General features: G+C 34.4%; 1 protein-coding gene across 2 annotated transcripts; it reads right to left on the bottom strand.

Moving 5' to 3' along the window:
* Positions 1-398: 398 nt before the first annotated feature.
* LOC125677005 (ATP-citrate synthase-like) lies at positions 399-27,345 on the bottom strand. 2 transcript variants are annotated; one of them, XM_056160573.1, is made up of 29 exons: positions 27,240-27,345; positions 22,250-22,417; positions 21,424-21,546; positions 19,127-19,189; positions 18,791-18,889; positions 18,407-18,498; positions 17,848-17,927; positions 17,505-17,635; positions 17,255-17,373; positions 16,488-16,686; positions 16,136-16,253; positions 15,780-15,925; positions 12,957-12,995; positions 10,914-11,161; positions 10,748-10,800; positions 10,303-10,418; positions 8,867-8,971; positions 8,561-8,652; positions 7,985-8,171; positions 7,444-7,554; positions 7,114-7,241; positions 6,854-6,947; positions 6,240-6,394; positions 4,725-4,875; positions 4,155-4,298; positions 3,455-3,568; positions 3,056-3,138; positions 2,756-2,832; positions 399-2,339 (listed from the first exon to the last, which is right to left on the bottom strand). In XM_056160573.1, the coding sequence occupies exons 2-29, from the start codon at positions 22,397-22,399 to the stop codon at positions 2,221-2,223; spliced, it is 3,336 nt and encodes a 1,111-aa protein (XP_056016548.1). In that variant the 5' UTR covers positions 22,400-22,417; positions 27,240-27,345; the 3' UTR covers positions 399-2,220. The 2 variants fall into 2 exon arrangements, with proteins under 2 accessions (XP_056016548.1, XP_056016549.1); XM_056160574.1 differs by lacking the exon at positions 12,957-12,995.
* Between the last annotated feature and the right edge of the window lie 257 nt (positions 27,346-27,602).

Below are 27,602 nucleotides of genomic sequence, written 5' to 3' on the forward strand. Positions count from 1 at the left end.
AAACGCCTGTGAGCAGTATCTACCATTTCAATTTCAATGTCATATCTGCTTTGTTACATTATTTTCAGTCTTGTTAAAATTGCTCCACTATTTCCCCCATTTCTCATCCAAGGCTTTAAAAGCTCCAATTCCTTTAGAAGCACTTGCAACTCCTATAAATGAATTCGCATGCATTATCCTGGCCCCATAGAGCTTAAAGAACCAATTTCTGACAATTTGCACTAAGCAAGCTACGCTGCCTCCGATTTCGATAGAGCAGCTGAAACATCTATGACTTTGTCAAAGTGATCTTGCATGGACATGCAAAATAGATCTATTATAACTCAACTTTTTATTAAGTTTCCAGAATATTGGTGTGGTATAGGTACATGTACATACATAATGACAAAACAGAAAACTTAGTTGTTCAAATTACTTTATTCTAATGCTTAAGCAAAATATTATGATATGTATAAACTCAATAATAAATCAAAATTAAGACAATTATACATGTGGTATACAGATATGTTTAATCTGTAGGGACCTGTATCAGTAAACTGGTTAGTAAAAAGGTCCCAAGATTGATAATACTTGAATTCAATTATACGAGACTTCTGAAATAGCAGAATGGGATTTCCCATTTAAATGCCACTCCTTTTTTCATTCTATGATCAGCCTTTAAAACGACGATGATTTTCATGAAATTCCAAAAGATTTGAAATCCATGAATATTATACTCCATCGAAAAAATAAATCAATAAAAAATACTGGACACCAGAGATTCTGAATCCATACAAACACAAGTACATGTAACAACATACAACAGAATTTACTGTGTAAATTTTAGACAAACTTTAGCAAAAATTAATTACAACTTTTAGATTTTGCAATTCATATTGTCATGGAAAATGAAAAAAATACTATATAAATGCCTCTAATGAAAACAACCAATTTTCATGTTCATGTCAAATGTAGGCTAAATATTGAATGCAATATTAACATCAAGTACTTTATTTATAAAAATAATTGGATTATATGAGACAATATTAATGAAAGTAATACAATAAATTACTCTACACTTTAAACAAGGATTACCACCAGAGAACAACTAACAAGACACATTATTCTCACATTATCACCAGTGTGAGATCGACTTTACCCATGTGAGACAGCCATGTGAGATTTTTCTGTCTCACACTGCTGCGACGTCATTTGATTGTGACGTCATATATTTTCTATGATTTACGTTACACGGTGAAGATTTACGTTACACAGTGAAGTAAAAATATTTTGCATTGTTATCTTTAAATTTTAATGTAGTATAGCTTTCTGGTGGACAACCTTCGGTTTTTTAGTTTACACTTACAGTGTAAACCATTTTCGGGTATGCTCTTTCTGCCTATTTAATTAGTTTTTGCATCGAAGTTCAGATGAGGATTTTGATAATCTAAAATTTTCTGAAAGCTCCTAATTTTATGCACTAAACTGTATTTAAAATGTGAGAAAAATAATCCTTCATTATTTACTCGTGTGGGATAGGGAAATTCCACCTCTGGAACAAGATTTGCTGTCTAGGACTCGGCAAAGCCTCGTCCAAGACTGCGAATCTTGTCACCTCGGTGGAATTTCCCTATCTCACACTCGTACTAATGAAGGATTCTATTATACTCTATATAAGTACACACACGTGTAAACACCTACGTGTACATACATGTCCCCATGTACACATACTCAACATGATCAAACATACAAAAGGAAATGTATACATGTATAAATATGGCCACAGTACAATACCAATAATGGTACTATAAATAAATTCATATATTCACGATACATGTTTGAAATACTTTAATCAACATACAATCATCACATTATTATTGCATAAGAAGCAGCATGTTAAAACACCTATGTACTGGCGAGAACTTCTATTGCACATCAACAGATTATTCAATTCACATTTGTCTAATTCACATTAAACAAAACTATCTACCACGGAACCACAATAAAACTTTCCTGTCTACAGACTTGTGTACATATTGTAAGTGTGGTGCTGCCCCCATCACTGCAAACTAAGCTTATCTGTGAATTCTATTTCACAATATTTCAGCATTACAACTATATTTTCCCACAGATTTCAACTAAATTCTACTGGATATTTGTCCCGCATTTGAGATCAACCAACCCTGGATCGTTCAAGGCCAGCCTTGCACAGTAGTCTCCCTTTGATTGTCTCCGTCAGCTTTAGATTTTATCCGTCTCATCCCCCATCAGACCCATGGTTTCTGGCATTACATAGGAGATATCGTCCCATGGATGCCTGTACAGGCCTTGCTTCAGACGCTTCTGGTCCAGGAAATGACCTAAATTACAAGGGGCAGATTTAGCATATCAAATACGAAATGGAAGTTACAAAGTACTCAAGACAAATGAACCTGATGCATACTTGTAACTTTTCATGATAAAATACTGTAAACCAACTTTTATTCACGTGCAAGAAAATTTCGCGAGATTCACGAGAACCTCATCGTCACGAATATTTCTCATCTCGAAACCAGTCGTTGAATGTCTGTCATAGGCTCGAAAACAGCTCGATCGCGAAAATTACTCGCCGCAAACCAGTTTACCACAGGTGAATCATGAAATAAAGTAGCTGTGAAAAAAAGTTGGTTTACAGTACACAATAAAAACTTTTATATCTGTCAAACTTTGTATAAATCATTTAAGGCTGCCGTTAGCCAGACATGTCCCTGTACTAATACAGATATGTCAGACTTACCAATGAATCCCATACTACGACCAAGAACAAATAACCCATTGAGGGCCCCTACATCTATCAATTCCCTGGCCTCCTCCCTGAAAATTAAGAACAGAGTTGACAAATTATCACACGCATATCATATGCAATAAATACAATATTTAACTAGGACTGTGAAATATAATCTAACAGGTTCCTGTCAGTTCTCACTTTTAAAAAATATTATTTTCTTGTTTTTTAAAAAGAAATCAAAATATCAAAGAATAACTCACTAAATTTTTTCACATACATGGCATGTAATTAGGTCAGGTTAATTCTTACCCTGTGAAACAGCCACAATTGTTCAACAGATCCACAAAAGCCACACCAATAAATCCATCCACATTCAAGATTAGGTTGGGTTTCTGTCAACAGAAATTGTTCAGTTACACATATATAAAATGCAATCAACAATAGAATTATATTCTAAATAGGGAATTTGCTGGCTTTTACAGCGCTTCATGGGCAGTATGATGCAGACAGGTATTTCACGTTTTATTACTGAGTCTGTTAAGGGAAGGGGGACTATCCAAAATGGTTTTGAGACACTTTTCACTCTACATGTACAAAAAAGATCTTCACTCGATACTGGTATGAACTATGTCCGCCCCTTTCTTTAACATTACTGTCTACTAATTCATGTATGACTGTATACTAATAATTAATGTATAGTATGTTTACCTTGGATGTTGTTATTTTTTCTACCTCTATGGCATAGTCTAACAGTGGAGTTGCTGGGAAATTCTTCTTGGCATACTCTTTTAATATCACAACTCTCATATCTGGATTATTTATCTGAAGAAAAAAAGTATGTTTAAAAGGGAAAATATTACAAACAATGACAATTTCTACAGACATGTACAATATCAATGGAAATACCGTTATTGACTTACAGATCTGACCCTTTGACCTATTTCTGACTTGCACAGATTTGTTTCTGACTTGTGTATTCTTTCAAACTTTTAATAATATTCATTTGACACTGTGGTATTGTGACCTAATCCTCTATAAAATATTTGACACTGTGAACTAATTTTGATTTGATCCAATGAATTATTCCTGACATATTGATTTGAGTCCGTTAACTATTGTGACTTACACACAGCTGACCAAGTGAATTATTATAGACTTGTTAATTTGACCCTTTCACATAATTATTCTTTGATATTATGATGTACATCACATGTATTTGTGGCTAACAGATTTGACCATGTGACCTACCCTAATGTGCAAATGTGACCCTGTAACCTATTTCCGACCTACAAATTTGACCCTGTGATTCTTCCTGATTAAATGATTTGACCATGGCCTATTCCTGAATGACAGATTTGACCCTGTGGACCCTTTCTCAACTTAAACCTATGACCTATTTCCGACTTACAGATTTGACCCTGTGACCTATTCCCATGATTAGTTTTCCCTCTTTTCTCATCGAGTTGACAAACTCCATTGGTATCATATCACTGGTGTAGGCGTCAGAAAACTGTTTGGCTGCTGCATCCAAAGCACCACCAAATCTGTCTCCCTGTGGAATGGAATTCAACACTTCATTACATCTCAAATATTATTAAAACTACAGCAAGTTACATCATACTTAAATATGATTTACCTCTAAGTTCAAGCCAAATTTACAGAACTGATGTAGATAAATTTCGAGATTGCAAAAACAATTTTTTTTTGGTAGTAAAATGTAAATGTATCTTTTAGAATTTATCATGTCTTTCAGACTTTTAGAAACAAATTTATAATATTAAATGATTCATATGTTGATGAACAATATTTATTACTGCGGTGAAAATGAAAACTGCTCTTATTCGCTAGCATGTGAAAAACACATTACTACACTTTTACACTCATCAATCTAGCATGCTTATAGCTTAATCATCCAAATGTAGAGCTACTCCAGTGAAAACACTGAAACTCAAAAGGTAACACTAATATCTTAACTTACAATGGTAAGAAGGCCAGAAGCCAGGCAGGAAACCAGATCTTTGCCCGCCCGGGCACACACAATGGTGTTGTGTGCCCCGGATACCGCTGGACCATGGTCAGCTGTCACCATCAGACACATCTCAATGAACTTGGTGGCATACTTCGGTAACCTGTTATTTAAAATCAGTTGATACAGGCATTGTCTTTTTTAAAACTTGCATTGACTGATATAATTTCATAATTGAATACAAAAAATGCTACATTTCGTATAGAAAAACTCAAATTATCATGTGCATGCAATCACTGTTGGCATCGACTGAATGGAAGTGACAAAGATGGAACATTCAAAGACAAAGTTCGGGTAGTTACTTATTTAGATGAATGTAGAATCTGCTCTTTTCAAATCTACATGTAAATCTTACTGATATATCAGATATCAAATATCAAAGAGCACAATACATGTAGTAGTATGCTCCATATTCTACACATACTTATCATTCTGATTACTGAATTCTAATGGAGGAAATTACACAAATAAATACTGAATGTAACACCAAAGATGGGACACATCCTTGTACAAGGACAGGCAAAAAACTGATAATGATGCCCATTCTACTAGAAAAGATACCGTATATACTCGCCTATAAGTCGGATTTTTGGGAGTAAATTTTTAGTCCAAAACTCTATGTCCGACTTATAGGCGCGTCCTAAGAAGATTGGTATTTTTCTGGGCGGCGTAATGTATAGTGGGTTTTTTTTAAAACAACTCCGACTACCACACAAATGATTATTGTTCCCAAATATCTAGACATATTGTATTGTTTATGTATTTCAAAATTATGCATAAAGTACAAGTATTTACATATTTTTATCTAGTTAAAAATTATTTACATACACATGTACCGGTAACTAATGGCAGGGCCGTAACTAATACTTTCAATTCAACTAATCTATCGTTTATCAGTAAAATTGAATTACGAACCTGATTTATTATTGAAATATTCATATGTATACCGGCTGAAATATATTTCATAAAAGATTGAATATTGTTAACAGATAATTTAGATCATCATTCTTGACTCTTAAAAAAGCTATTGTTGATACAATGAATTTTACCTGAATCCCACAATAACAATTTTCGCGAGGCGCGTGCCACTAAGTAAACACGGTGTCGGGTACTGGTAATTAGGAGACCATAATTGCGTAAGTAAATCATTGCCAATCATAGATCAATGGTTGCGTTTAAACCCCAAACAGATAAGGCTTGGATATTGAGCACCTCATAATTATTAATTTCTCAAAATATTTTTTGAAACATAGGTAAAACACTAGAGCATTGACTTGAATTTGTCAACCAATTCTGACAAAAATTTGTACCGACTTATAAGCGGACCAATGGCAAATTCCTACAAAATAACCTTAAAAATACAACCGACTTATAGGCGGACCGACTTATAGGCGAGTATATACGGTAGCTAATTTTTGCATTTCAATAACGAGTCCTGTTCCCAGACAATCTACCTTCAGTACATACCTTCTCTGGAACCACAGCAAGCTCAGCACTCCTCCAATCCCCATGTCTTCTTTGAATATGTCCGTGATTGGTATCCCAGCATACAACAGTTCCTGACCTCTCTCATCACAGATGCTGGTCATAAACGAAGCAGGTTTCCTAATCAACCCAAGCTCCTAAACACAATGGAACACACAGAGTTTAGTGTTAAAGACAACTTGCATGTATTTTTAGAAGAGTGTATGCAAAAACTATTCAATAAACATGAGCAAATCCATTAACTCAAAAACAATATCCCTATAAATATATCTGAGCATGGATTTCAAAACATTTCAATCTACAACTCGCAAGATAGTCACTTCAATAGGAGTCAGTCTGTATCTAAACATGGCGGATTTCTGGCATGTTCTACATGGGACATTGTGTAGTGACTATCTATATCTGTTTATATAATCTAAGCCATGTGTAGTGAAACGGAAAGTGTGGGTAGGGTCTGCTTTTTTGATTACCCATATCCATATGTAACTCAAGATGGGCATTATAGGCAATGTTCATGATATATAAATGGTAACCATATATAGTTCATGGTACTGTGGGGGTTGTGAAAGTGCTGGTGTAATCTAGTAGTAACCTACCCTTGCCCATGTGAAGTCCATGGGGACTGTGGGTGGGGGCTGTTCAGGCTCCAGTACAATGGTTCCATTCTCTAGCAGCTTGTCATAAACCTCTCTGTACAAAAAATTGTTGTAATGAAGATCATCAATGTGGAAAATACAGGAGAAGGGTGAAAATAAAAAAAATATAGAAAGGATTTATAAAATCAAATTAGTGAGATGTGATGCCCAAGGTGACTTTGTCCTAATTTAAATAGTTATATAATTAAACCATAACTTACTTAATGAGTGTGCCAAGTTCATCAAAACTTTTTGGAACATAGGCCTTGGCATCTGAAAGTGCCTTGTTTTTCGCTGATGCTGTCTCTGCCTCTGCATTGGCACAAGCACCTGCATGGCCAAACTGAACCTGATGAAAAGGATTTACAAGAATAATTCATTTCTTTCATTTTCAAAACCCTACCTGTATAACAAATGCTAATATCAAATAAAAATGGTTTTGAATATTCAAAAGAATCTGTTTTAAAACCTTCAAGAGCTACATGTATATGCTTGTTGAAAAAAGTAGGAAACGAAAGCAAAATGCAAGTTTTTTTCTGAATGGAACTAACATCTGATGTGAACATCTTAGCACAGGTTCCTATACACCAGGCTACCAAAGGTTTGTTGACCCGCCCACTCTTCATCGCGTTCACAAGGTGATATTCCTCAGTACCACCAACCTGTCAGAAACGAAAGTAGAACTACAACATGTACAGTGTAGAGGTAGAGACATGGTTTACATGCTTCATGCAGTGCAAAAGCATATTACATGTAATAAATGGTAATTATTAATATTTCTTATTAATAGACTGAAAGGTAACAGTAAGTAAACACCCTCCACACTTATTGTTGAGCCACACATATCCACAAATCATTAAGTGTCAAGTGTATTATATTACTGCATGTACCCAAGTTTGAATTCTCCTAAATATTATCACATTTTCTACATGAAATGTTTTCACTCCATTTTGAATTTAATATTTTTTTTTGTTCGTCTATTTCATATAAAGACTACTGCTTATGATATTTTCAGTACAGTTTTATTTTCACAGATTTATGCCTTTGCAAAATTTAAAAAAATAAATCAGTAAATAGTACTGATAGAGTTACCTCCCCTAATAAGACAATCATTTTGACGCTGGGTTCATCTTGATATCTCAGTATGTGGTCCATGAATGTTGTGCCTGGGTATCTGTCGCCCCCTATAGCAACACCCTCATACACACCATTAGCGTTCAGGGAGATGATGTTGTTTAATTCATTGGACATGCCTCCTGATCTTGATACATATGCCACACTGTGGAAGTCAAATTTACACTCAAGGTGAAGTAAAGAAAACATTTCTGCTTCATTATAGAAGAGATTGAATAGTTATTTACAGTTCCATTCCCAATATTTTGCAATGAAACAGTTTGATAGTTGAAGTAGAGGTGCTTCCTTCATCTAATATTTTTTTTACATAGTTTCAGAAGCAAGTTTGACATCACATTTTTTGTAATTTTAAGTGAATGCTACGATTTTAATGAAGACATTGAATAACCAATAAAATTCTTCCTAGAAATTACTGCAATATTTTAATGAATTTTTAACACTAAAAAAGTGAACTTGATATTTCCTAGATCCACAAGATTTTTGATGAGATGTAAGAAATTCTTTGAAATTCTTTTAACATTAAATAATTTTTACCTCCCCGGCCTGAAGAGCTTAGATGCCAGGATGTTGTCCAACATCCCTCCGGTGTTCCCAATCTTGAAACAACCAGGCTTCACTCCTCCCACCTACATTGTTTAACAGTAAATTTCAAATAAAAAAAAACATGTGTGGGTACTTAGCATTATGAAAGAGATGTTATAATCAAAAATCAGTCAGTCATGCATTTATGAACTGTAATCATGAATCCTGTTTCTTCATAAGCACCCTAGATAAACTTAATATTGAGTAACAGAAGTGGTGAGAGGGAACATGCAGAAATGTGCTTCAATGATAACTTACAGTGGCAGGTCCAATGATGAACACACCTTTCTCATCAGCTTCTTTTACGATCTGTCTTGTTAAATTTTCTGGAATACCTTCAGCAATGATGGCAATGGTGCGAATCTGGAACAAAATTAAGTCTGAGTGAGCGATCAATATTTACTCTATAAACAAGCACTGAGTTCAAATACAGTGAAACTTCTCCAAACCGGACCCTCAGAAAAACGGTTCTCCCTGAATATCGGCCGATTTTCAAAGTCCCGGCAGAAATCTTAACATTTCCTTACAAAGAAATTCTTACAAAACCGGCCACCCCTGAAAACCGGACACCGGCCACTTTTTAAAGAACATTTGTTAACAAACATGTGTAATTTACCCTTATAATACTGGCCACTTTTTGAAGATGAGAAAATTTTGGCCAGATGGGTAATCAAGATTGGCCAGGTGTGAAAATGACTGACCCACCAGCCAGGTGGGAAATTATCGACCGGAGGTGTGAAAAACACAAGTGGCCTCTCCAAATTCTGTAGAAAATGTAATAGAGAGATACTAACATATTGAATGAATACGGTATCTAACGCCATATTGTTGCATCAGACTTTCGTATGGATATAAGCAGTAGTTGATAAAGAACAAACCCATGACAGTTAATAATAATTATCAAAAGATAGATTAATATTCTTGGTTTCCATAGACTTAGAATTCCTAAGAAAAATCAAAATTACAATTTCATATTTACTACTGTACTTTTTAAAAATGTCAAAACACATTTGTTAATGACATAAGCGATGGAATGTAAACGGTGTGTTTATAGGTAAGATGAATTCCAATAATAGGTTTCTGTGCTTTCTTTATGTATCCTGTTATAGATTTTCAGTTTAAAATTAGATAATTTTAGCAAGACTATTTCATATAATAATTACATGTTGGTACAAGCGGACTAATTTGATCTCCACAGATAATTGATCAATCATATAGACCACCAGATCAAATGAACAGTACCTACATGTACTTTGTGAAAATTGAGATAAAATGTCTTTCATTGCTAATGTCTCGTTAAACCGGACACCCCTCTAAACCGGCCGTTTTTGTCGGTCCGAGAGCCGGCCGGTTTAGAGAAGTTTCACTGTATCCATGTTCAGTTCATACAGCATAACCATTTATTTCTATGGGGTTAAAAGTTGTATTTTTGAAAAAAAATTATGAAGCATGTTTGTTGAAACTTAATTTAGAGACTGGGGAGTTGTCATTCTTTATTATTTGCCTTGTTCGTGGAGAACTTAAATTGTCCATGCCATGAAAACAAAGGAAAATTCACCACTTGCCAGTACACATGAACATTTACAAACTTGTGTTGCTCTCCTAGTCTCATGAACACCAGTATGTCCCTAAAGGAGCTTCACGACTAGAGCTATTTGTTAAATGATCTCAGACGTCCATCTTTCACCATTTACCTGTGGATAGGTCAGGGTCTCCATGGTGCTCTCAAATGCGGACCTCAGAGAAGCAAAGCTGATCAAAACGTCTGCTTGGGGATGCTTCTTCATAGCATCAGCCATGTTCTTGTACACTTAAAATAATCACACCCAAGAAAACTATCAATTCAACTTCTACTCTGTCTGTCTACTTAACTTTCTTATAAAGGTGGCAAAATGTTTAAGACCTGTAAGACTAAGCTAATAGATCTAACTGCTATATACATGTACTACAGAATGGAGCAGGAAAAGTTATTTTGATATATTATTCTACATTACTTTCATCCTAACTCCCAAAAAATTTGCAATGCTTTAACAATTCATTAACTTTGCAAACTTTGAATACAATACATATAATATTAAAGTTGTACTTTTATTACTACATGTAATCATAGAACAAGTATGACTTTATATATAATTTTACCTGGAACAAGAATTTCTTTATGCCCCCAATAAAACTTCTGCTTGTGGTCCCCTCTGTCAAATTCAAAGCCAGATTAGTCAAAATTCATAACCAAAACCATGAACAATAATCAGAGCATTTACTTCACAGTATGCTGCAAAAGAGTAACTAGAATTCTGACACTTACGTAAATGGATATATCATGGCCACCACTGATGGATCTCGACGCGAGCAGACGTAATCGAAGTCTAGCATTCCCTGCACCGCTCTCTGTTGCATGCCCCAAATAATGCACTGCGTCTTCTCTGTAAATAATGTCTGTGTCCGCGAAGATTTGGATGAGGCCTGCTGACCTTGACTTGTGACGGGAACCTTGACCTCGGCTTTTGATGACGGTTCATTTACTGATCCTCTTCTGCTAGTGGAAGGAGAGTCCTGAAAAATTTGTCCACTTATAATGCACCAAATGAAATAAAAACATACTGTTATAGTGGATAAATAAGCCCATAAGTTGTAGTAAGTTATTGAGCAAGCTTGAAGCTGAATATCGATAAAGCGTTTTAAAACACTTTAATTCAAATAGAACCTTTTGAAAGGCCAACTAATAAAATATGTTTCATTGTTTCAAATATCACATACATGTAATAAAAAAAAAGCCTGTAGGGCATTTTTTCTCAAATTTGTAATACTAGACAATATACAAACAACAGCACTGCCATGCAAGGCATCCCCTTGCAACATGACATCACTCAGTAGGTGCCCTATGCCCTTTAGTCTTGACATCAATAAGGATTTTTGCCCACATTTACAAGTATGTAGCAAGTATGAGACTGAAAAATCAAAAGGGTTACTTCAATTCTATCTATAAACAGCAGCCATATTTCACTACAGATGATGACCTTGACTATGACCTTTTGACCCAGTTATCAATTGGCAGCATTCTCTCTCCTCCTCTTATCTCTGTTGTAATAATGGAAAAAAAATTGCAACCTTAAGGTACTTATCTTAGGGTTCTATCTCTTTAACAAAATTAATATTAAAAGAAAAACTTTGTTACATTCAGTCATTGAATCTGACCTTGACCTGTGACTTGGACAGTAATAGCTGGGATCTTTCTCTGCCTTTCTGCTATCTCTGTATCAATTATAGGACAGAAAACTAGAATTGTACTGTTTATATGATGATCACAATAATTGTGACACTCCATAACAGACTGTAGCCTTGACCTCTGCCCTTTTGACCTTTCATTTCCTGCTATCTTTGTAGTAAATATGAGAAAATTTGATTACATGTAGTATTCTCTGTATGGCGTGCACAACATTTTTCAGGACATACAATTTGAGATTCCATGACTACCAACGTAAACAACAACAACAATCCAGTTTTGTCTTCTACACAAACAACATCCAATCATTCAATAGTAGGTACATGTAGTCTCTCATTTCTTGTAACCATACATTTTCCAAATCTTAACTATAAATGTTAGTATGTACAAGTATTAGTGAAGAATCATATGCATATATAAATTTTAAATATATTTGTTCTTTATCATATCAGTAAGGGATCATGAAGCTAATTATCTGGTTCATGTCTCAACTTGTATCCACTTCAAAGGTGTAATATTTGGACATTTTTTTTTTTTAATTTTATATAAAAAGAATTAAAAGAAAAACATTAATATTTCTTTAATATCACATTGTTAAATGATTTCAAAATCTTTTCTTAGACTGGTTTTGACTGTAGAATTCTTAATTACAGGTTCAGAGATATTTAAAAATCAGATTATGATGTTAAGAATTTTTCAGACTTAGATCCTCTTCATTTTAAGTCATTAGAGATCAAATGAGAAATCCTTCTTCACTGATCTAATCTTCTAATTTCGAGGGAAATGACACGGGAACCAAATAATCATTTTGGATTATCCTGCTTATCTTCATTTTCTTTATGACTTTACGAAATATTGACTTGCACAATGGATGCTACATGTATACCAAAACTTCAGTAAAGTGAGAGGAAAGCATTACTTTGACTAAAGAAGAAAGATGAGATGAAATTCAAAATCAGAGTAATGCATTCTAGCTTCCAAATCAATGAAAATTTTTCTTGCACAGTTAAAAAAAAAAACCCAGCACAATGCAATGCATTGTATTTCATATGCAAGATAATCTGCAGTCAGAAACAAAAGTAAACAACATGACTACATGCTCAAAATAACAACACCGCACTTTACCACTAAAGAACCTCCTTTCTGGCGATAAAATGAAGAGGTCTGAAATATGATATATATATGCATCACACATACTCGACACACTTTTAACTTTTTATTGACAAGAACCTTATTTTTGCAAAGAATTTACAGAGTAGTTGTGTCATAAGAAATGGGTTCTTGTGAATAAATGTCTTGATGAACAGATTGAACAGTTGTGAATAATTTGACTCCATGATAAATTCAACAAATCAAGATCAATGGAAAACAAGTCTTGTGAAATACAAGTGATACATGGTATCTAAAATTATTACCTATATGTACTGTATATAAGTATCTCTACATTAGTATGTGATAGTATCTACTATTAAAGTTACCACTGGATAGTAATAACCTGCCATTCAGAGTGAAACATGTACTATAGTATAATTTGTATTTGATCAAACATCTGTACAGCTCAGCTCCTAGCTGATTTGGAATTTTCAAAAAATCTCAAACTTAAGTCCAAATTTGGACTTACATTTTTAAAAAAAAAAAGGAAATCCAGACCTGATAACTGCTAGTCCAAGTTTTCAGTATATTTATCACAAAGTCAGTGATGGGATGTACATGTATACTATAATGTCACAAACCTGACAAAGTGTATTACTGTAATGATAGTTATACCAAGGATGCTACATGTATTAATAAAAAAAAAACATTTTTAGGTAATCAGGGCATGAAGGGACCATTACTGGGGTAACAACATTCAATGTTACTGAATTTGATTTCTGCATGCTTCCTAATTCTGGATCTTTGTGTACTGTGTCCAATGACTCTTTTTATCTGCCCTGTTTCATTATCTGCCTCAGTTTCATTATCAGTGTTGTGAATTCAAGACTGTAATATTCATTAACTGTGTAAAATACTATTTCTTAAATGCTTCATATCGTTCTAATTAAATTAAATGGTCAAAGTGAACAGTTTGGTTGTCCATTCAACACTATTCTCTCACACAATAGGCCCTTTTCCCTCATCAAGGGTAAATTTCAAATGTGCTTATATCAAACCAGAAATGTTACAGATACCTCCTCCATGCCAGAATGCCTAGAAGTGAGTTTTTGAATGGAACAAATTATACTTCATTTCTGTTTGGATATAATGAATGCTTGGTACACAACAGTAATTTCTGAATCTAAATGTACACAATACACAAATAAACAGTTTTTGTGGATCATTATATGGTTAATTCTCCTTTCACAAGTTAACTTTACATGTCGGTATGTTGTTTGAATTACACATGCAAATGTATATACTGTAAACCAACATTAATTCCCGGCTACTTTATTTTGCGATTCACCTGTGGTAAACTGGTTCGCGGCGAGCAATTTTCACGATCAAGCCTTTTTGAAGCCTATGACAGACATTCAAAAAGTGGTTTGCAATGAGAAATATACACGACGATGAGGTTCTCGAAACGAATTAAAGTTGGTTTACAGTAAACAATAATGTATAGATACAGATTGATACTGAATGTTTTATTTCTCTGTGTGGCAGTTTTCATAAATGGCTGTTCCTTGAATATTAATAAAAATATGGTTTCTTTGCTATATAGAAGAGATATTAAAAATGAGATTGGTTATATCCAGAAATTCTTTATATGAGACAGCTTAATTCGACAAAATGTGCTAAAATTTACAGGATTACAATCACTACATCAAGGTGCTCAACATTACCTGAACTACCTGGAATTAAATAGCACAAAGGTCAGTCAGGTATCCAATAGATTGTAAACAAACTAGAATACAATAAATACTGCAACACAAAACAAGTTTTACAGATAGCTTCAGTTTGTTGTGACACTAGCACTGTAAACAAGATCAATAAGATTTAATACTGTGTATTGGGATATTTTATACCGCTGGTGTGGGGTGAATTTGAAAAAGGACAAAATCGTTTTTCAATGAATCTGAGAGAAAATAACATATTAGGCCAAAAATTTCCCAATATTCAGTTATGCACTTACTCTTAGACAGTGCCCCCAAGCTTTTACATTATGTAAGTGAGTATTATAAAAACTGAGGGTGGGAAATACACTGTATGTTAACTTTGTTTGAAGAAAATATACTGTTTTAAATGTATTTATCAATCTTGTTCGATTATCAATCAAGGAAACATTTCAATTCTATCTTACTATGACATGGATTTAAAATGATGTATGATTGATTGATTGATTGTATCTTAACGTCTCTCTCAAGAACTTTTCACTCATATAGAGATGTTGAAAAAGAAGAAGAGATGTATGACATCTATAATGTGTGAATAAATGAAAATGATAATGTTTCTTTTATCAAATATCATTCTGATGTAGGCTTTTTTAGGCATCCATTTTTTTGTGTGTTAAAAGAATCCTTTAGGAATAAGTGCCTTGTCCTTTTGAAAACCTAGCTAAAACACTGTAAAACTTGCTTAATAAATTCTGGACAGCATAGACAAATTTGGACATTAGCGTAGGAAAAATAATGATGTAGATTGTTCATTATTCCAGTAAGCCACATATTCTGACATGGTTATAACAATTAAAAATGTATTCATTGTAGCGATGGAATTCCATATGAATATAACAAATTACATTTTTAACAATGAAGCTATTTTAACTGTCCCTAGAGGTTCGTTCTAACTAATTTTTATCTAGAAAAATACATCTAATGTTTTGTATCAACAAAGTTTTTATATTTAACTTGCTTCTTTTAATAAATTTTGATTCATTATAAGTCTCTTCTATAAAAAAAACCAAACACAATAAAACAGCATAGCCCTTATTGCTGGCAAAGCTTTGGTAAATGTTGAAATCCATGTGTATCTTACCCCTCCAGTTGGTAACAGGAAGTTGGCTGTTGTATTCATGGGGCGTGGCGTCAGTGGAATATCCCTCTTCCCCAGGGCCATGCTGACAATGGCTGTCATGTGGGTCTCAGGACCAAATACATGGATGGAAATACCCAGGGTGTTTCCTATGACAAACATGGAATATGGTCAATAATTTTGAGCTATTTCTTAATCAAAAAAAAAAAAAAGATAAACATACTGCCTCAGTCTCTATGTGATTTGGATTATTATTTATAAACACAAGCTTTCATGAGATTGAAATTACTTCAGGTGCTAATTCTTATCCTATACAGTTGTTATATCCAAGATCTAGAATGTCCATTCATTGTACAGACCTAGTTCCCTCATGATTCTGAGCCCCTCCTGGTAGTTAGGCCCTGCTCTTCTGACATATACACTAACATTGTTTTCAATCAACTTCTGCTGATATTCTCTCAGGGCTCTAACAATCCCCTACAACAAAGAAGCATAAATTTCTCAATTTCCTTTCAATTTTACAATACGAAACAGTATTACTACCAGAAAAAAAAATCAATTAAACAAGTGTTTTCAAAATGGAAAACAATCCTACACAATTTTGGGTGATTACACTCATTGATACTTCATACAAATTTCCTTACACATGGACTGTTTACCTAAATCCATCAATCAGCTTTACATTAATTGTAATTCTCTGAATCCATGTACCTTAAATGTGGCTGCCACATTTGTGAAGTTTGCAATGCCCCCTCCTATGATGAGGATTTTTCCGTCCGGGTGGATTTCGGAGGTCATCAGAGACAGGACTGTCTTCGCATACTCGTACGTCTGCTGCTCACTGGGTGCTCCCGAGTATTCTCCATAATTTGCCAGCTCCTTGGCTCCGCCCAGGTCACAAATTGTGTCTCTGAAAGGATGCAGAAAAATTAATCGATCCATCTGAATAAAAATCAGACTTCCTAGATCCACTCCATATATGATTTGCTAGATGTTCATGTAAAAATAATGACGGAAAATATCAGATCTTCTTGCATGTACATGTAGTTCACGTAAAGTCAAAGTTTTAATTAGACTGTATATCTAACTTATGCAAATTACAATTCCATGAATTTTCATTTTCTAAGCACATTAATGGGAAATACTGCAAATGCCAACTGAACTGACAATTATGTCAGTTTCTTTTTCTTCCATTTTATAAAAACCTAATTTGAACTTTTGTGTTTTTTATGAAGGAATTAATAGAAATGGTTGCAAATGCTCTTTTGATTGTTTTATACACTCAAAGGTCTTTGAGGAAAAGTCTAACCAAATGTTAAAACAGTGATTCTATGATAAATCAGATTCAGATTATACATGTACTGTGTATAACAATTTCTTGCACGAAAATTTACTTTTAATTTCAAACTGCAAAGAAGTCATTACTCCTAAACTGCACTTCCTTGATCAAAAGAAAAAGGGTATGATCTAAAACATACGCATAGATGACAGATGCTCCGCCCCCTGCCACCATGGTCCAGATCCGGCCCGATTTATTCAGAATGGTCAGTTTTAGAGATGCCCCACTCTTTGCATCTAGCTCAGCAATATACGCTTCCTAAACAAGAAATCAACATGAAACGATCAGCATTCTTTATATACTGTATCATATACATAACTCTGGATATCATTTTTGAAGAAGTTAACTTTAAAAGTAAGCTATCATACACTGTAAAAAGTTTTACTTACTTCAGGGAGAGCATCTCTGCCAAATGGCGGGGGAAATTCTAGATCTCCCCACGAGGATTTACAGAGGTACTCCGCACACTGGTCAATCTTAGCTGCCAGGTCCAAAATGTAGATTCTTTCCCCCGTGAATACTAAATATAAACAGTATAAGTAAGTAGATATAAAAGTCACATATACTACACAATGCATTGACTAATATTTCTATGTTCTAATATTGTCATGCAAAATACAGATTTACATGCAAAATATATATGAGGAGTACTTGCTATCTGTAAATAAACCAGCTTTAAAAATTTGGGAGGGAGATGGTAAGGGCTCGTCATTTGTAGGTGTAATTCCTTACCTAATGGATTGATTTCTAGGTAGGTAAAATGTAAGTTTCTGTACACAGTGTAGAGGGCCTTGATGAACTTTGTCAGGTGTCTGGAAAAAACAAAACTCACTAAAATACGGAACTTACTGTGGAATCTGGTGGTTTAATTCTGTGGCTATTTAAACCACATCCCACAGATTGAAAACCGCAATAAACTGCACAAGTTATGAATTGTTTCCATGTATAGAAATCACATACTAAAGAAACTGTAAAATTTTCACAATAATTTGAATTTGAATGATTTAACAGCATGCACTGTATAAGTATCTACATTTTATCCCTCTAAACAATCACAATAAACTTTTACAAAGTATCTACATTTTATCCCTCTAAACAATCACAATAAACTTTTACATCTGAGAATCAGTCGAACAGAATTGTGTAATCAATGAAAAGCAGTTATTACAATAATTACTAAATAACTAGGAGTTTATCATGTAAATTCTCTGAATAACCTGCACTCCTGCAGCGACACAATTAAAGGGGGGTTACTCTTACAATTTTGAAAACCACTCAATCTTTTCCTTACTCTTGTGCTGTCACTGGAGCTTTAGACAGAAGTTTGGATTTTATGTCCGATTCTGAAAGTTCCCCCAGGACTGGAATGTCTAGTTTTACTGCCTGCAACACAAATCAGAAGATAATTGTACGTTAAATGTATCAATGAATTCATGTGTTCAATGTCTGACAGTGAAAGTCTTATAGAATAAAGCATGCAATAAAAACACACATCTATTTTTCATGTCAAATGTAGAAGGACAAATTCTCTGAGCAAGAAATTCTGCAATGTCTACATTGTCAACCTGTGTAATATTTCACTCTTACACACATTGTTACAATTCTGTATAAATTGATGTTTATAAATTGTAATTATCTATATATGTAATATTAATTGTCATATGCAATACTGAACCTTTGAATCGACATCACCAATGTCTATCCCCCCTTCATGATGAAAGAGTACTGTATCACAATGTCTGGATGAAAATATACACAGGTAAAATTCTTCACTCTGAAAAAAGGTAAATGAAGCATCACATTTGCACATCACAGAAAAAATTCAATATCCTTTAGAATATTTTACAATAATGTGTTGTCTCTTGCATGTGTGGATTGCATATTCATCATGATGAGGCTGTACGATTTGATTTATTCATTAAATACTGACCAATATGGTGTGCAGGTGACATAAAACCAAACTTTACCAGTAATTTGTTCATTTGCACCTTTGGCATTAAAAATTCACTACCTGATCATGTTTTATGAATGGTTCAATGACAAAGTTTCTCAGCTTTCCTTTCGCTGCTCCGATCTGAAATGAACAAGACTTAAAAAGTAAGTTTTTTTTTACAGCAATGATTGTTTACTATAGCAGTAATTTATGCTTACTCAGCATTGATGTACGACATATACCTCACCTGAGGTGAAGGCCTAGCTGATATGAAAAAAAAAAAAAACACAGGTAATACTTGTGTAATTAGATATGGTCAACTTTATATCTCTCAAGGCCGGTACTGCCCTTTTGTAACAGCTAGTTTTGGTGACAAGGACACAGGGTGAATGTACTAATAAACTGCTGTGCACTGAACCGCCATAAAAAGTCGAGTGGTTTTTTGGTGTGCAAAGACAGTAATTTATGTGTATTTTGTCACAGTTTATGCATTATGATTACATTTTGATCATTCACATTCCAGAAATAAAAGAAAAGAGAAGAGAATAACAGCATTTACGAACAAATGAGTTCAAAGTTATCAAATATTTCCAAAAAACTGTGTTTTGCAAAGAAAGACCATGTTTAAGCCTACGTTCAATATTTTCCTCAAATGTCCTATCATCACTTCTGGTATTAATGTATTATACTCAAAAATTATCTGATACATGTGTAACTCAAGTACGGTCATTTAAAGAGAACAAAAATTCAATAAAATTCAGAAATATAAAACGGAATATCTACCAATCCCAGCCTATTACTGAACAGATTAGACAATTACAGTCTTGTGTATGGATTTCTGAAAAATTTTTCCTTATACTCAACTTTATGGAGCCAATTTTGTAGTTTTGGCTTCCAATCACTTCAATTTATAGACCTAATCAAGGCATTCTTTACTAGCTAGTCTACCCCCCAAAAATCAATCCTCTCTCACACTCTCCATACAATGAGCATCTCAGAAACTGTTTCTTACCACAGATCAATGCTGCAGCCCATGATCGAGTTATCAATCATTTCCACTATGATTCGAAAAATCAATAAAACTTGTCCTCTTAATTGTCGTGATTTAAACTTGACAGATCTAATGTTTTAAGATAATCACAAGGTACAAGGCTTAGTGAAACAGATGTATGTAAAGTGATGACAGTAAGGACAGGAGCACTGGGTCTGTTGTACAGCACTTGGTATCATTCTTAACCACAGGCAATTATATCGCTTGGGTTTAAATTTAATACTCTTCTAATATTCTAACGCATTGCAAGCGATATAATTGCCTGTGTTCTTAACATTGGAAAGGATATAGAATTGTACATGCATTTAAGGTCCCTGAATTTCATCTGACTGAAGTAAAAAAAAAAAAGAAGATTTCTTGCAATTTTTTGTGAGTAAAATGCTATGCAGTAGAAAGGCTTCAATATATAAAACATACAGGTGACTTGAGATAATTCAAAGTCCAATGGACCACTGAAAAACTTCAAGAGATCAAGAGTTGAAGGGTTTTTTTTTTTTTTAGAGTTGGTTAAATTTAGAAATCACCAATATGACCAATATATTTCAGGTCCTTCACTAACAGATTGCTTGGTATTGCTACTAACACTTCTTGTGTAAGAAGTTGTCAAGCAATGTCTGCCATACTGACTTAGTGACAAAATCCAGTTCCATTGGCATTTCATGTTAGCTGAAACTGAGTTATCTTAATTGTCTTTACAAATATTCTGAGACTTGTCTTACTTTCATGTTTCAAAGTCTCAAAATTAGCAACCATGCATATCTAAGTGCTAAAATCAATCTGCAATGACCAGGTAGGCTATCATTGATGAAGTGCAATAGCCATAACCAACCAATAAACGGTACACTCAGCCCATGCAAGTTATCTGAATGTCCCTGCGAAGGATTACATGAAATAAATCACAGGATCCAGACCTTATTTCAAGAGATCAAGAACTTTGAGAGATTGATAGGTCAACCCAGTAAATTTTAGTCGAAATTGGGACCAAGGTTTAACTTCGAGAACTTTGAGAGATTGATGTTCGAGCTATTGTGATTCACCTGTACATGTATCTGATAAAATCTTTCATGTCAAACTTCATTAAACCTAAATTTAAACATTGTATTACTATAATAGCAAACGTATTTCCATTATGTCAGAGAATCACATGATTAATAAAATGTAACTGGAGGGAGAAAAAAGTTGGTTAGGCTGGGACTCAAACCTGAGACCTCTCGCAAACTATGCATATCCTCTACAACTGAGCCACCAGTTCAACATACCCAATCCCTATTACACAAAACTTTCCATTTCATGCAGGGCTACAGTGCTTCTCTTATTGAATTACCTCAAACTCCTTGCCCAGTTTGTTCTTCAGCCATTCCTTCACTCCCTGTAGATCCACCCCTGCCTTAATCAAGCCAAGTTTTCCACGTCGCTTGATCAGCTGATCGGGTTTAACCACTAATTTCTGTCAAAGGTGGAAAATTTATGCAAAATATAGAATATATTACTTCCATATCTGTTTTGCCAATAATTAAAGTTATCCTAGTTGGGTATTTATGAGTGGTTAACAGGCCACATTGGACAGAATATCATTGGTGATAATGCTTAAATCAGGACCTATAATATACATATTTCAGGTGATTTGCCAGGTGCATAAATGTACAATGTAAAATATAAAAGATTCATACATTTTATATCAACCTCTGCTTACAAGATATAGACTAGGACAATCATTTTGGTACTCACTGGTGAATACACTAAAACTGGTCTATAGTGAAAGCTCACAGTGCAGTAAAAAATCTGATCTGTGTGATCTGTTAATGTGTGTACTGTATTTCTGATCATGTTTAAACCCGATACACTGGAATACAGGGTGAGGTGGGTGGGAATTTACTTAGTATTTCAAGTTTAGTTAATGACTGCATACCAAATAACTAGGGTGCAAACTCATACAAGGCAATACATTTACATATACACAGTCAGCCCGTGGATATTATAATTTCCTGAATACCTGTACATATATACACACAGTAAGCCCGTGGATATTATAACTTCCTGAATACCTGCGTGTATTTATATACACACAGTCAGCCCAAGTATGTGTAACTTCCTGAATTCCTGTATTGTGTTTACGGACCCCTACTTCACGCACTCTACCTCTCCCTTACCTCCGACAGGAGCCAGGGATTATCCGCTGTCAGCGTGTCCCAGTTGACAGCTTCCGTGACAACAGCAAACCTGTTTTTCACGGCTTCAGCTGTCAAGCATTTGTTCAGCAGATCTTTTCCTTTGGCTTCATAGATAGCTTTCGCCGACATTGTGGAGGACTGTTAAATCTGTAAAGATGTTTAAAAACCTTGAGCACATGTGTGTACACACCAGGTACTAATACTTATCAGTATTTCCTACTGGAGGAAGTATGGTCGGTGGTTACTGTGCAATTTAATGACTAATCAGTAACACCGTTTTAATAACATGATCACTTCTGCCTAGATCATTATACAAGAACATGTAAGTTAACACACAATTTGTAAAATCCATAAAGACTTCGAATCTATAACTGACCTTTTTTATTAATGGATATAAAATCACTGGCCTTCAAACATCTGCTCTCACACACAAAATGTGCACTCAGTGTTTGATGTAGAGAACAAACAAAACGATTTCTCGAGTATCAGATTTATGATGAAATTTAAATGTGCTTATCCAGCATATATAACAGCTATATCACAGGGTGAACATTTACATTACACTACACACTGCCCTTCAATGAGAAGTCAAGGATTTTGTAAAATGAACCATGCAACGTCCAGTGAAACAATGAAGATAACAAACAGAGATCCTTTAAAGAATACAAAAGTCAGAGAAGTGCAAACGTGGACCCCTGGACTAACCAGAGGTGGGATCAGGTGCCTACACTGAAGGAGAAGTAGGCATCTCCTGTTGCTGCATGGTCACACCCGCTGTGAACTCTATGTCCTGATCAGTGAAGTCTCCAGAGCAAGAATTATTACGTGGAAGATAAAATTATGAATGAAGTGGCTAGTGGTGGTAAAATTCTCAAGGACACACTCACAATTACACTTTGTCATGTTTACAGAAAAATCACTGGAATCACTATGCATGCATCACCATGCCTTTGATGCCATTACTGATGGTGACACATATGTATAGTTCATATCAAATACTCTGTCCATCAAAATGTTTTACAATCCTAAAACACAAAATAGACAGAGTCTGATAGTGAGTAAGTAATACGATTCTACAAAGTTTTTTCGTTATGCATGGGCCTCAGAGGTGTGTTTTAAAATTGTTATTATATCATAATAATCTAGCTCAATATATGGCATATATGTATGTAAATATATTACATAATTTGATTACCTGGTAGACTCTTCATATTAACATTAAGTAATTCATATTGATGAATATTTAAACAGCTGTCAATCAATAGGAGAAATTTATCCACACAGCCAAAATGTGTAGCAATATTTGATTTAAAACGAAAAGAATCAATTTCTGTTCAGAGATAGCCAGAAAAAGAAAACAATATTTACTTATTAATGGTTACATATCTACATGTGTTTACATGCAAGCACAATGGCATCAAATATATATACCCGTATTTGAAATTAATGAACTAGGAAAAATTTACGATCGGTACACTATAGATTTTATTCTACTTCTTAAAATTGTAGTCTGCATGTAGAGTTTCAAAAAAATAATTTCATAAGTGACTTTAGGATAATACTCACAAGATATGGGTCAAACAAACTCCTGATTAGAAGCCGTGAATCCTTAATTACCCCAAAGTTAAAACAATAAACAATTAGAGCTAGTAACCAGTCTGCAGGATTACCAGCTGTCTTAACTGTTTAGCTCTCTAGCCTAAAGAGTGAAGAAGGCTAGTGGCACTGAAGCATTATTGATCTGTGATCAAACTATTGGGAGGTTATTGATGTAAGGGACCAGTTACACAATCTCTATCTCTCCTATAATTCCCAACTTCATTCAGACTCAGCATGTTGCAGTGAAAGCTACCTACATGGTTCTTGTAAATGTTTGGATCTTGAACATGTGGGTGTACAGCTATCTATAAAGATATAGATATTCCATCCCATCAAAGGTGCATAAACCGAGTTAAGTTGGGTTACATTTCAAAAATTAAAAGGGAAATACAGCATTTACTTGAAAATAATAAGGACAACTGAAAATCTAAAAACCATTTCCAAGGAAATTATAGAAGGTTAACTCATGATATAATTTTTTCCCTTGTACACTTCAGAAGTTGTCCTTTATTAAACTAGACAATTGTCCTAACAGATGTAATACCTCGCACACAGCTAATCTAAAGTGGGGCATATCATATTTAAATTCCAGCATATATTCATACAATCTCAAGTTCTGTATATCTGTACATTACAAATTCATAGACCAAATCATGATTTTAATTAACCTTGACCTTGGCCTAATGACCTTGGGTCAGAATCATGACATTCCATCTGGCCATTATTGCCATAAGCAATGTTTATAACCAATATGAGCTTCTAATGTTTTTCAATTACAAAAAATCAATTTAAATTTTTTGTGTTATCTTTTAAATTACAAACGGGGTATATTGTTGTTGTTTATAATATTGTTTGGTTTGAAAGAAAAAACATTGAAGCTAAATGCGACGTCAAATTGGACTGTTAATTAATTTACATCAACTTGTGTTGTGTTCCCAACGTTAAATGAATAGGAGGATCTTATAGTAATTCTCTGTTATCTTCATATACCCCCCTTTAATACTTGGATGTTACTGGGCGTTTAGCACATTCGACAACTTGAAGGGGAATTTCATAAATATTGACTATAAATTTTTAATGAATAGATATTTCTATTTCTGATTTACCATACTTTTAAATGAATTATGACTATCACTTGGGACATAAAGCAATTGACCATTCATGCTTTGCTCAGTCCAACCACATATAAAATGTAAGTAGAAATTTCTCTTATTCCTTTTAACTTATAAATATTATTCAACATGGAACAATATTGCCAGAACAACAAAATGGAAACAAAAGAGCTAAAAGCAGAGTTTCTGAAAATCAATCCTAACCGACAAAATCGATAGAAAATCAAAATGTCCAATAAAACCTGTAGCTATACTACCAGTCCACACGACCGATTATTATCTGCCTTATCAATCCGAAACTTCTTGTTGTACCCTGAAACTTTTTGTCCTTTCGTCGTAATCTCAAAAACACTTTAGAGAGTACACTTTTTGATTTTCTACTATGCACTTATAGTACTATGACCTATTGCCATGTCCTGGATGATAAAGTTTGTACCAGCTAGGTTAAAAGACTGGTGATAAGCAAAAAGCCCCATCAGAAAAGACCGGTGTGAATGAGAAAAGATAAAGAAGTACAAAGAAACTTGTGTCCATGAATTCAAATGGGATGGCAGAAACTTCAAAGGGATGGAATGGCTCAAATATAACAAAGAAAATGGCATGACATGCTTCATTTGTATGGAGGTAGGACAAACACAACCAGATGCTGAAGAGTGAGACCTTGAAGGAAAGTGATAATGAAAGCATAGTTTGAGTCTCATTTTGAACAAAATGAAAGTGAGAATGAGAGTAAAATTAGAGAAATTGATTTTTTGGAATAAATATGCCGGTTTCGAGATATGTCCAAGTTATTTCCTTTTGGAGAACTCTCATACCTAATAAGGTGCGAAACAATTTGTTTACATGTGGGAATGGGACAAATATTCATCACTGCACAGTGAATCTGCTCAATAAGTTTTTCATACGCAGTTCCATCACCCGAATTCAACTGATACACAATCTACATGTAAGTAAATTATAAGTATTCAGGGAATAATTAAATACTCGGAATTCTTATAAATATCACGTTATTTCATTGCTCGTACGTATCATATCTAGGATATCACATGCAAATTATATGACATTGTTTTTATGTTTCCACTAAATTAGTAAAACATTTCTGTCGATAATGTTTTGTATTTCCAACATTTACAAATTTAAAGAGAAGTCTCTTTTAATACATTTCATCATCTTCCTCACTGACGGTAGGTCCACTCTGTCCCACTTAGTCATTCAAAGTTCCACTAAATGCACCTCCTACACAGGAGAGTTCTTATCTCGAAATTGACATATTCTTGATTACAATTGAATACTTTGCACTTCCATATTTTTAAAATACCTAACAGTACATGTACAACAATAGATGGTTACTATGCAACCTACAGGTATACCAGAATTCATTAGGACTGATAGAATTTTCTTCAGACTGGTAAAAATATTTGGTTCCCGCAAACTCTGTAAACATACTGTGACATAATTACCTGGACGATCAACTGAATTTTAAGAATGAAATTAAATTATTGTTATCTCATGATCTGCCATTGATGGGTAATAACCAGTCTATTAGATGTATTGGAGACACTTGAAACAACTTACCTGGCTCATACAATTTCTATGACTGACTTCCCAATTGTAGTTCTAAGAATTTTCTACCACCACAGAGCGATACATGATTTTATATCACTTTAGGGGAACACGGAACTGATTTATGATCCTAAATTACTGCAATGTGCTACAGACTTCCCACAAATCATTTGCTTTCTAAAATTGCCCTTACTGGACACATGCACAAAAATAAATTCAAATACTATAAGACAGGTGGTGCATATTCAATGTTCTTTACAAGTCTTTATCTCAGCAAAATTCGGTTAGCTATGATACTCTGACTGACGTCTAGACTGTAAGAGTGAGTCAAAATATCAATCCCAATCTCCCCGAAAGAACAACCCCCCCCCCCCCCCCCCCCCCCCCCCCGATTTAATATTAACTTGTGCTTTAATAAACAGACTGATGAACAGCAATATAGTCCATGAATCAAAATATATGTATGAGAGAATGCATTGATTGAAACACAAAAGGTATCATCAATCCATCAAGGTTCATAGGGATATTAGATTAATGCGAGTCGTGAAGCAAAACTGAAAGTAGGCCTTCTACAGCACGGCAAAGGAGCTCCAGGAGAAACGTGCAAGCGTCTGAACCGGCGAATTAATCTTAACGTACAATAAGACAAATGGTCTTAGAACAAACAGAAGACTGCTATTTTGTAAAATGCTTACATGATCTGATGTGATGAAATCAAAGAAAGCTTGGTAATAATGATCATCCGAGCCTCGAATGATCCGTGTCACCTCACCGGAAGTTTACATCTATTTGTAACAACGCCATCTATGAGAAGATCGAACCCGATGGAAATTCACCTGAGTTTGGTAGCGCGCGGATCACAGATTCGCTCAAGTTTACGGCGTGTTTTTACTTGCGATCAGCGACCGAAAGTACTTTCATTCAACGTTTGTCTAACATGTTAAAGATGTATATAATGGGTGATATACAACACACATAATATGTTGTAGGAGAAAGTTTTCACAGGGCCACATGAAATAGGCTAGCTTCGATATGTGTTATGAACTACATGTACACTG

Source organism: Ostrea edulis, chromosome 3 (assembly GCF_947568905.1).
Source record: "Ostrea edulis chromosome 3, xbOstEdul1.1, whole genome shotgun sequence".
Taxonomy (NCBI): Eukaryota; Metazoa; Mollusca; class Bivalvia; order Ostreida; family Ostreidae; genus Ostrea; species Ostrea edulis.

What these genes read in the sequence shown, in the direction of transcription:
- LOC125677005 (XM_056160573.1), bottom strand. Translation starts at nt 22,399, where the DNA reads ATGTCGGCGAAAGCTATCTATGAAGCCAAAGGAAAAGATCTGCTGAAC. An exon ending in TTGGTGATGTCGATTCAAAG is followed by an intron (nt 18,499 to 18,790) that starts GTTCAGTATTGC and finishes TTTGTGTTGCAG; the next exon opens with GCAGTAAAACTAGACATTCC. An exon ending in GCCATGATATATCCATTTAC is followed by an intron (nt 10,801 to 10,913) that starts GTAAGTGTCAGA and finishes TGAATTTGACAG; the next exon opens with AGGGGACCACAAGCAGAAGT.